Source organism: Poeciliopsis prolifica, unplaced genomic scaffold (genome assembly GCF_027474105.1).
Source record: "Poeciliopsis prolifica strain line A6 unplaced genomic scaffold, Auburn_PproV2 SCAFFOLD036, whole genome shotgun sequence".
In the NCBI taxonomy this organism is placed as follows: Eukaryota; Metazoa; Chordata; class Actinopteri; order Cyprinodontiformes; family Poeciliidae; genus Poeciliopsis; species Poeciliopsis prolifica.
The window spans coordinates 6,210,125-6,221,517 of NW_026562411.1; the positions used below are offsets into that span (position 1 = coordinate 6,210,125).

Consider the following 11,393-nt stretch of genomic DNA (forward strand, 5'->3'; position numbering starts at 1 on the left):
GGTCTTTAAATTTAAACAGGCTGTTAAATGTCAGACTGACACACAAACCCTGTTGTTCATATGACAAAATATGGCAATGTCATAGTTTCACTCTTGAATTTTGTTTTTGTTATTGTCTTTTTTTTGTTGTCACTTTTTAAAAACATAACTTTCTGACCAGTGGTAACAACAGATTCTTTGTTCACTTTGTTTTTTTTGTTTTTTTATTGCTATATGCTGAATTAAGCTGACCTTTCTCTCCACTAGCTGTACCAGCCCCCACTAATTTGAACTTTGGTGAAATTGGACCAGACAGTCTTGAGGTCACATGGGTTTCTCCTCAAGTTCCAAACACCTCAGACATTAACAGTTTCATCATTAGGTATAAGAATAAACAAAACATTGAGCATTTTTGAACAGTATATTACTATATCTCAGGCCTTTTAATTTGTGTTTGTACCCTCACCACTGAACTGTTCTTTATTTAGATACCACCCCATTGATAATGATGAAATTACAGAAACCAGTGTTGGAGGTGATACAAATAGAGTGGTGCTAAGACGTAAGTTGCTTTGAGCGCAGATGATGCAAGAACATGCAAATACAGGAGTGGATGCATTTTCTAATTTTGATATTTTTGCTATTCTTAGATTTGCTGCCGAACACAGAGTATCTGGTGAGAGTGGTGTGTGTTTACGAGCAGAGAGAGAGCTCACCTACTATTGGTGTCAAGAAAACAGGTGACTTGAGATTCTAAAAAACAAACTCTCAGCGTCTATTGTATCCTGTTTTATGCATTGGCATTGTGGACATGTTTTCTCTTATTATCTCTAACTGTCCTTTGTTGTATGCAGCTCTGGATTCACCAGTTGGCCTGCGTTTCTCTGAAATCATGACAAACTCCTTCACCATCCACTGGCAACCTCCTCAAAGTAGAATCACTGGATACCGAGTTCGCTATCAGATGATTAGTGGTGGAAGAGCCAAGGATGAGAGGTTACCACCTTCAAGAAACCACTTTACAATGACTGGTCTCACTCCGGACACTGACTACTTGGTCAACATCTATGCTGTGAGCGGACTACAAGAGAGCCTCCCGCTCAGTGGGACACAGAAAACAAGTATGGATCCAGGATGTATTTAATTATATTTTAAGTGGTCACATTGCCACAAATATGTCAATAGTGGTATTTTACTGTTTGTCCAGTTTCTGATGCTCCAACTGACCTAGAAGTGCTTGACTCCACCCCGACGAGTATCACCGTTCGTTGGGCCGCGCCGCCAGTCACAGTGCGCTACTACAGGATTACTCACGGAGAGTCAGGTGACCATTAATTGATGAAAAAAAGATTGCATATTTGAACCAATTTAGTTGTATTTTGCTGCAAAAATTAAGTTTGATTTGTTAGTGAGAAAAGTCTTTTAGAAGAAAAGCACTTACTTGTGTTACACATTTCTACTTTTTTAAAGTAACCCTAAAAGTTTTTATTATAATTCACAGCAGTTCAAAATGTTTTAAACAAATGAGAGAACATACCTAAAAGTGATTTAATCAGGAAAAATTAGCATCTCTGATTAGTCTTTCTTTTTTCTATGCTTGACAAAAAGATCTGAAGATAAAATTAAATTGTCTGACACTTTCGCTGCTTTCCTCAGGTGGTCACACTAAGGAGTTTACTGTGCCTGGCACCAAGTCAACTGCTACAATCAGCAATTTAAGGCCTGGTACTGATTACACTATCACAGTCTATGCTGTGACAGGTAGAGGAGACAGTCCTGCTTCTAGCATTCCCATCTACGTTACACACAGGACTGGTATGCACACACACCAGACACACTAACATTAGTGGCAATTAAGCTTTTTGTGGTTGAGAACCTGTCTTTCTTTCTTCTTCTCTTTCTTTTCCTTTATTAGGCGTGGATTCTCCCTCTGAAATGGAGGTGACAAATGTGAATGACAACAGCATCACAGTGAGATGGAGTCCAGCTCAGGGTCCAATCAAAGGCTACAGGGTGACTGGGGCTCCTAGAAATGGACAAGGGGTGTCATTCACTGAAGTGGTGGCTCCAGGTATAGTGTTTGAACTCACTTTTTCTACCAAATGTATTTGCAGCAAGACTCTGTTCACCTATTGCTTAAAATTATAATAAAATACACAAACCTGACAAAATACGGAAACCTTCCATAAATATCTTTGTATGGTATGTGCTATTTTAGCATGAGTTGAGATTTAATTGCTGCATTTTGGCTTTCTTCTTCAGATCAAACTGAGTTCACTTTCTCAGGCCTGATGCCGACTGCAGAATACATTTTTAGTGTGAATGCCCTTGGTCAAAATGGTGAGAGCTCTCCTTTGGTGGTGAATGCTGTGACAAGTAAGTCTATTGCTCTAGAGAGAAGTGATAACTGTAACTTACCATGCACAAACAGGAATAAAACCCCAAATCTGACCTTTTTAGATGTGGACCGCCCCAAGGACCTTACCTTCGCAGACGTTGATTCCACTTCCTTGCGGATCTCCTGGGATAGTCCAGAGGGATTTGTCACATCTTACCGTGTTTTGTACTCAAGTTCGGAGGAAGGCGAGAGAGAGTTGTATCCATCTCCGAGAGGAGATGCTGAGTCAGCCATTATCAGTGGACTACAGCCAGGAACCGAATATACAGTGAAAGTTATTGCCATGCATGATGGTACAACCAGTACTCCTCTGATCGGTACACAAGCTACAGGTAAGAAACTTTTACAACTACTTTATCCAGCATTGCAGTACTTGTTTTATCTTTTTCTTGTAAAACTTATGGCTCATAAAACACAGATCATTATTTCTTTCTGACTCTTTTTCTTTTTAACTCCTTCTAGCCATCTCCCCTCCCACCAACCTCCAGTTCTCTGATGTTGGTCCAACGTCTTTTACCATGCGCTGGACTGCACCCGGTCAGGGAAATCTGATTACTGGTCTTCCGGGCCTCACTGGATACCGTGTTGTAGTAAACCCAAAGAAGAAGAGTGGACCCACCAAGGAGATCAACCTAGCCCCAGATACCACTCAGGCCCACATCCCTGGACTTATGGTGAGTGTGACTGAAATCCACCAGAAGACACTTGAAATGTATTTAGGGTATGCCATGGATACAATGCTTGACTATAGTGAGCTAGCTGATAAAAATATTCAATCACTTTGTATAACACCAATGCACAACAAATATCACCTCAAAGTACTTTGCAAAATAAATGTTTCTAATGGGAAGTTTTTCATCTTTTTTAACTTGCATGCACAATAACTAATGAGATGGAGATCTGCACATTTAGTTGTTATTGTGACAAAACAGGTTCATAAACAAAACTGTCTCAGTCTCTACTGTAATTCATTTTGTTCATTTATCTCTTAATAGATTGCAACAACCTATGAAGTCTATGTTTATGCTTTGAAGAACTCTCTCACCAGCAGACCAGTTGAAGGAGAGGTCACCACTCTGGAAAGTTAGTCTCTAATTTTGACATTTTGAAAGACTGACAGTTTTTGGTGTAACATTATGCAAAGTCATGCTTTATTCCTTTACTCACTTTCGTGAAGATATCAGCCCGCCTCGACGTGTGCGTATATCCGAAGTTAAAGATTCCTCCATCACCCTCACTTGGAGGACAAAGGTCGACACCATCTCTGGATTCTTGATCGAAGCCACGCCCACCACCACTTCTCCAGGCAACATTCCCATTCAGAGGACAATCGGGCCTGACTCACGCACATACGTTCTCAAAGGTAGACAAGTTTCTCAAATCACAAGAATGCAAAAAGCTTCTAGTTTTGGTTTTAGACTTACTTAGATACACTAACTTGTTTATGTCCACTTGTAGGACTGGAGCCTGGTACCACCTACAAGGTCAATCTCTATACACTGAAGGGCAATGGACGCAGCATACCTTTTACACTTACAGCTACCACAGGTAATCAATCGCCTGTGTTCAGAAACAGATGTATTACACTAAGGAAATATTCAGAAATAGATTTTTTTTATTAAAACTCCACAGTAAAATTTTATTGTTGCTGTAAAAAAAATCAGTCATTATTAAAAAAAATGTATGAGGTAAAACCTCTCTCCAACTATTAGTTTTGTTCATTTGTTTTGGTAGAGTTGTTGAGAAACTTGGACATTTGAAAGGAGAGAGGGAAGCATAGTAGAAATCTCCAGTTTGTTTCTGTTTGCATAAGAGGCTGTCAGGTTTGTTGTCTAGCGTTAGCTGCCCGGAAAACATTATTTATTTATGTACAGCTTTAAAAATAACTCCACGTGACTTTACCTGGTAAATGAAAACAAAAACACGCAGCTTAATGTTTGAAAATGGGGTTTACAGGTCATTGTTTACAGGATCATTTAGGATTTTGCCAAAAGCCTTTCAATTATTCTACTTTTGTTCTCACCACTCTGTCAGCAGTCTCTTTTCAAAAGTGCACCATGAAAGCAAAGTTAAGATAGGTGATGAAGTTTTAATTATGCAGTTGAGGATATCTGCAATGCAAACAGTTTGTCCTCTATAACATTTCCAGGACTGTACTAACCAGCATTTCAGTCCTTTCATCTTCAGTCTTACTGATCTCTCTGTTGTCTATTTTCAATTATGATTCTTAGTGTGTGAATTATGTATTTGTGAAATTTTGTAAAAAGAAAACATCAGCTATATTATTACATCTTCGGTTAGCTTTTTGTTTTTTACTTTCTACTAAACTTTCCTGACTTTTCAATCTAAATTATTTTTGTTTGTGAACTTAAAAGATTATGGGTTTATAGCACAGAGAGTGTAGAAGTATCAGGTGTAGTTTATGTTGTTGCAGTTGCAGGAAGATGACAATAATAAGTAGCAAAACGTGATTAGATGTCAGCTATTTATCAAGAAATGCTATTCAAATTGATGAGAAAACAAGTTTTTCTGAGTAATATTTTGTTTGTTTGATTTATAGCTCAACCAACAGTCATTCCTCCCACCAACATTCGCTTTACCTCACTGAATCCTACCAGCATTTCCTTCATGTGGGAGCCATCACACAGTCCGAGGATCACCGGCTATTATGTCACTTATGAGGAGGCTGGGGGTTTGCCTCGCGAGCTGACTCCTAGACCTCACGCAGGCATGAGCTTCGCCACCATCGATGGTGAGTGGGCTAATGAAAAAGGCTAAATACAAATTCTATAAATATTTCACTAAATTCGGCAAATGTTGAAAAAAAACTTTTAATTTTGTGCTTTGATTTGTTCTTAGGTCTTAAACCAGGAACGGAGTATGTCATTAAGATTGTGGCACTGCAGAACTCTTTGAGAAGCACACCGCTTGTGGGCAAGGCCAGAACCCGTAAGTTCAACTATATATATATTTTTTTCTTTTGTTTGTTTTTACAGTTTTTTTAGATTTTACAAGATGGTAGCGTTTCTGTTGTGCATGTAACATAATTGTTATTAGTAAATTTAGATTGAAAATCATAAATAAAACATTATCATAGACATAACTTAATGGTGTCTTGTCTTACATTTATAGTTTAACCTAGTGCGTTTTTAATCTAGTCGGTGTTGCCCTCTAGTGGTTTAGAATAATGTTAAATAACCACATTGAGTATGTTAATCTTTTTGGTGATTTCTGCCGTGTAATCACACAAACAAGTGGTGTTTAAACAAATAAAATGGAATATTTTTTTCAGGTAATATTTTGTATTTAAAATGTATTTTAGCAGCTGGTTGGTTTTCAAAATTGCATCTTCAAAAGGCAGTGAAATTCCAGATTGTCATGACGAAAATGAAAGCACAATAAACAGGTGACTTTAGCAAAAAAGAAAAAAGAAAGCTGTAGTAGAATCATATGGATTGCTCAGTTTTTTAAAAATAAAAACGACAGATTAACTATATCTTACATGTTTGTATTTTTTTTTTAAATGCTTAGATGCGCTATTTTAACTGGAGTAGTTTAGGCCAGAATTTGTTTTTAATGTTGTATAGATAAAGGTGGTTAAAGTATTTCCTTCTTACATTTATCTGTCTCTTTGTGAAATCAGAGCCAGCTGCAGACTATTCCACTGTTCATCAGATGTTGGTACCTGAACTGCCGCAACTTTCCCATCGGCCCAGCACCGACATCCTGGATGTTCCAGAGACCTTGAACGAAAAGATGTGAGGCATAAATAAGGACCTTATGAAAATGATTTGATGAAATAGCTGGGATTATTTTAAAACACCTTTTAGTGCACATTTTGTTCTCATTTGCATGTATTTCCCTTTTTTTCAGTTTTGACTCTAACTATGTCCATCTGGCTGGCACAAGTGGTCAGAACCAACCGGGCCAGCAGGGGCAGCACATTTATACAGAGTATCAGAACTTGGGCCCAAATGTTGGACTTCCTAGCCCCTATGGTGGACCCAAGGAAGGCCGGAGACCCACAGTCAGAGAGCCCCTGATTTATATTCCTGTCGCTGGTCCTGATGGAAACAGAGTACCTCTGGTCAAGGTGTGTAATATTTGCATTACGTTCCTAATCTGATCCCATAATATATATTTAGTCAACCAAGACTAAGAATCAACCTAAGAAAATTTTGTTTTAAAACACCTTTTTAGATTTAGAATTTTTCTTTTTAATTATTTACATATTTTAAGTGCATACATTCATTGTTGCATTCTTCAGGCACAGTGCCTTTTAATGAAGCTTATGGTGCTATGGAACCTTTTATGCACTGAGGTTTGGTCTGCTTCATAGCCATGGAGATTCACTGATCAGATTATAGTGTCCATTTTACAAGTTTGGATTTTCAAAACACTTTGACCTGCTGTTTTAGAAAACTCTAATGTTGTGTTACTATTTTAAATTACCAAGTTTACCTTTTAAATACCCTTAAGCATTTTCTAACACCAATCTATTATCTAACAAGAATTCCTTATACTTCAGTTCTACAGTGCAAAATATTTAAGGTCAAATATGTAAAGTATAAGATTTGCTCATGGTAATGACTGTCATTGTCATGTGCAATCCTATGCATTTTCTTTCAATATTTATAAATGAAATGTGTTTGTCTTCTGTTTACTGAGTTAACTTTGCCTTTGGAACCGGTAGGTGAGCGACACCCCACTGCCTGGCCTCGCTTTCGGCTTCCCTGACAACGAAACTGATCTCCCCCAAGAAGCAAAGACAATCACAACCATTTCCTGGCAACCTGTCCCTGAAACCACTGAGTACGAGGTGTCCTGCAGCCCAATTACAGACCTGGAGGAAGGAGGCATTCAGGTATTCATTGACATTTTTCTTTATATTAATATACATGAAATCTAAAGTAGCAATCACAACTAAGCCTCCTTCTTGTTTGACACTCAGATGCGCCTGCCAGGCACCTCCAACAGCGCCACCCTGATCGGACTGACTTCTGGAGCATCCTATAATGTTGTCGTAGAGGCTGTGAAGGATGGAAACAAACAGACAGTTCTGGAAGAAGTTGTTACTGTTGGCAATGCAGGTAGAGAATCTTGTTTTAAATTCCGTGTCAACATTCCATCTAAATTTTTAGCAAGACTACATAAATTCACTTCTTTTTTGGACTCCTCTTGAAGTTCCAGATGACATTCCTGTTACCACCAATGGAGACGTGTGCTACGACACATTCACGCACACATACCACCAGATGGGCTCTGAGTGGGAACGCATGTCCGAGACAGGCTTCAAGTTGTGGTGCCGGTGCCTGGGGCTCGGCAGTGGTCACTTTAGGTGTGATTCATCCAGTGAGTGGCTTACTAACCCATCTCTGCAGTGCTTTGCAAACACTTAATAACTCATTGCAGCACTTTTACACAAAAGGAATTTATTAATGTAGTATTGTTCAGCCAACTGAGATTAAATGCTGGCAATAAACATAAAATACTATCCTCAGTATAAATTCCTTAGCTGTGAATTAAATGCCATAGAGCTCTATGTGCTGCAGATATTCATGGTGGACACCTTGAACAGATTTTAGATGTGTGAGTGCGTCTGAAGGCCCATGCCAAAGCCTCTGCTCTGTCTAAGCATCAGAACTCAGTTTCTTGTATTGTCCATAACAGTTAACAGCTAACATGACAATACCAGGAACTGGGATCAGAATCACTGGATTATATTTGGTACTTTACTCTGGGGAAAAAAAAGTTTATTCCACACATAATTAGACAACTTCACTGAGAGTTCTATATTTGTTTAATATAAATAAATGCACTCTTTAAAGACCTTCTTCTCACATGTATTGAACTTTTTCACCTGCCTCTTCACTTCAACTCTATCCTCTCTGCCTTTGTTTGCCACCACTCCCTTTCACAGAGTGGTGCCATGATAACGGTAATAATTACCACATTGGAGAAAAGTGGGATCGTCGTGCTGAGAACGGTCATATGATGAGCTGCACCTGTCTGGGCAACGGCAAAGGAGAGTTCAAATGCGAACCACGTATGTACTCAAAATTTTAACTCTTTAAATCTCAAATTATTATATACTCCGCCTTAATTGTCATGTAAATTGTTTTTCGTTGATCTTTATTACTCTGCTTTATTTTTCAGATGAGTCCACTTGCTACGATGATGGAAAAATGTATCAAGTTGGGAACCAGTGGCAGAAGGAATATATGGGTGCCATCTGTACTTGTACCTGCTATGGAGGACAACAGGTGAGATGAGGCTGTAATGCCTTAGTCCTGGTAATGCAAACGTTTTAGGCCTTGTAATGCAACAGATTTATTCCAGCTCAGTATTTATATTGCCCGATCAGTTTGATAAAAACATGCAAGTAATGAATGGCATTTTAGAGTTTTACAAAAAAAAAAGAAGAAAACTTTTTTTTTCAATCAGATGCTGATTGAAATATTGTTTTTTCATCTAAAAAATGTTTGGGTCAAAGATTAATGCAACCTAGACTGCATTTTTAAAGTGTCTGGCTCTTTCATTTTGTCATCACGGCTGCTTTTTACTCAGTGTAGTGTCTTTGTAAAGTTTGGAAGAAATAAAATAGAGATGTTATGAATGATTCAGTATTTCTTGCAAGAAAACAAAATTGTAAAAAAAAAAGTTTAGAAAATTTGATAGATTTGATCAGTCATTATTTCTGCAAGGTTGAAGTTACTTGGTACAGAGTTTTTCAAAAATCCTCAAAAATGTCAAGTGTTCAAAAGAATGGAGAAGCTTGGCTTCTTGTTATCTGCTGATGTGTCATTTTAGCAACCTCTTAGCAATTAGAATGTACATTTTGATTGGAAAATTGAATTTTCAAAAAATTTACAGCACTCTTTAATCTTGCATTTTCATGTGCATAATTTAGCATTGTCTAGAAAACTCTTAAAATAAACTGTATGAACTTTTCTTTGATTGTTTGTGTCTGCTGGCCTTTGTTTGGTCTGGATGCACAAAAAAGGCACCAGCTGGTCACTAATCAGGCTGGAAAACCTGAAATTTGATTTCAGTTTGCATCATAACATTTATATATTTGATGGACAGAAAGCTTTAATTTTGTGTTGACTGTGCTATTTAACTCCTCGTAAAGGGCTGGCGATGTGAGAACTGCAGAAGGCCTGGAGGACAAACCAATGTGGAGGCTGAGGTCTTGCAGCCTGGTGGCTTAGATGCCTTCCAGCGCTACCGGGAAAATGCTCTACGTAAACTGGTCAGTGGATGTTTTTACTCTTAGAAAGAATATTGAATTTATCTTTGAGACTCTGTTTTGTTATACTGAATTGAGCATCAGGAATTCATTTTCTGATGATTGATTAACTTTTTATATGTATGGTTTGGGCATTTCTTAGATGCTTAGTGCAAATAGGTTTGCATTGTGAACCTTTTAAAAATGTACTTGTGATTCTATTCATCCCAGATAGAATTAAAACCTATTTTCTTGTTGTTTTCTTACAGAACATCCAGTGTCCAATTGAATGTTTAAATCCAGAGCTGCTAGCAGATGCTCAAAGCCCCTTGGAGTAGAGAAGGAGTGGGAAGAAAGGAGGAATTGTGAAGTGAAACCCTTGAAAATGTCATCACTTCAAGAAGGAAGTTTCCTCCTGGTGCATCAAGAAACAACATTTCCATCACATTTGTGCCTTAAGGATTTTCACCGCACCTACATTTTGTGCCTTAAAGAACTCTGTGCCTTATCAAAGATCTGGAGTGATTTGATTCTCTATAAATTACAGCAGAAGTGGAGAATTTTTTACATTTTTTCTTTCACATTTTTTTACACAAATCTCTCACAGCACAAATACTGCAACGTCACCTTAAACTCGGATTCACAAAACATACTGCACTGCACAAAACATACTGCACTGCACACAGAAAGGTTTGGAAGTAATTCTACAAGCTTTATTTCTTCTGCTAAAATAAAAATATATCTGAAGATAGGCAAAAATATACAAAAAACATTTTAAAATTGTTTTAGCAATTTACATCTTGTCTATTTTTGTGCCACTGCAACAAATTAATTCAATATTCAGCATTTTACAAAAACTTGCATTTTTCAAATGCAGAAATATTTTCAAATCAAAAATATTTTTATGAGAAGAATTGCAAAGCCATACAGTATTTTATTGTTTCTTAAAATTACTTTCAGGTGTTCTGTCTTTCTGTGGTCAGTGTGCTGCTTTCTGTTGGGCAGGTTAGGAATTCATTTGCCTATTCTGCTTTTTAAATGAAAAGGGAAAAAAAATGAACTAAACAAACCTTCTTTTCTAAAAAATAAGCACTGTTACTTTTGGTGTGGTATTATATTTGCCAGCCGTTTTTACTGTGTACATTTTTTTTTTCAATTCATCAGATGTGGACATTATCTGTAGCTGACAATTAGTATTTTCTTAAAATAAGGAAATAGATAAACTTTTTCAAAAAAAAAATTAAACTCAAAGCTCACTGACCAAAACTGTTGATAAATTTGCAAACAAAATCTGTTTAAATTACATGTTTGCATTTTTAAAGCCTTTACTTCTATTTATCCCTTTCTACTTAGGCATTTTGCTCAGTGCTATTTTTGGGGTGTAAACTTTATTTTTATTTACTGTTTTTGGTTTTTCTTTTGTTTTGTTATGTTGTTGCCAGACTATGAACTACTGTGGAACGAACCTTTTTAATAAATCCAAAAGAAAAATAATGTGGTTGTCATTTTCTCTTTAGAAAATTAGTACATGTTGCAGACTACAGATAGATACAGTGTATGTGGTGGGATTATGGTAAGTTAATGTTGTCTTAATCAGATTTTCTTTAAACTCGCATTTCTTTCACCAATTTATCTGAAGGATTCATGTGTCTTAGAGTATTAAAGTTCATTACATATAAAGAAGCAAGATTTTCATGTATATTAAAATTAAGATAAATTTTTCAACCAGTGTATTTATTTAAGTGTATTTAATACACTATGTAGTGAAACCTGTTTAATTAGGCCCGA

The 11,393-nt window shown here is 37.1% G+C and overlaps 1 protein-coding gene across 1 annotated transcript in view; it reads left to right on the forward strand.

The window, feature by feature from the left end:
* Positions 1–11,099, forward strand: part of fn1a (fibronectin 1a) — a 45,128-nt gene extending 34,029 nt beyond the window's left edge. The window contains exons 26-49 of the mRNA XM_055052791.1: positions 247–361; positions 468–541; positions 630–719; positions 834–1,100; positions 1,187–1,303; positions 1,636–1,794; positions 1,895–2,050; positions 2,242–2,355; positions 2,440–2,709; positions 2,840–3,051; positions 3,373–3,460; positions 3,555–3,740; positions 3,836–3,925; positions 4,938–5,129; positions 5,237–5,326; positions 6,021–6,135; positions 6,251–6,470; positions 7,071–7,241; positions 7,329–7,467; positions 7,562–7,729; positions 8,298–8,423; positions 8,534–8,640; positions 9,510–9,629; positions 9,875–11,099. Coding sequence (XP_054908766.1) covers positions 247–361; positions 468–541; positions 630–719; positions 834–1,100; positions 1,187–1,303; positions 1,636–1,794; positions 1,895–2,050; positions 2,242–2,355; positions 2,440–2,709; positions 2,840–3,051; positions 3,373–3,460; positions 3,555–3,740; positions 3,836–3,925; positions 4,938–5,129; positions 5,237–5,326; positions 6,021–6,135; positions 6,251–6,470; positions 7,071–7,241; positions 7,329–7,467; positions 7,562–7,729; positions 8,298–8,423; positions 8,534–8,640; positions 9,510–9,629; positions 9,875–9,943 — 3,455 coding nt within the window. The 3' untranslated portion in view covers positions 9,944–11,099. The remainder of the gene's footprint in view (positions 1–246; positions 362–467; positions 542–629; positions 720–833; positions 1,101–1,186; positions 1,304–1,635; positions 1,795–1,894; positions 2,051–2,241; positions 2,356–2,439; positions 2,710–2,839; positions 3,052–3,372; positions 3,461–3,554; positions 3,741–3,835; positions 3,926–4,937; positions 5,130–5,236; positions 5,327–6,020; positions 6,136–6,250; positions 6,471–7,070; positions 7,242–7,328; positions 7,468–7,561; positions 7,730–8,297; positions 8,424–8,533; positions 8,641–9,509; positions 9,630–9,874) is intronic.
* Positions 11,100–11,393: the final 294 nt, after the last annotated feature.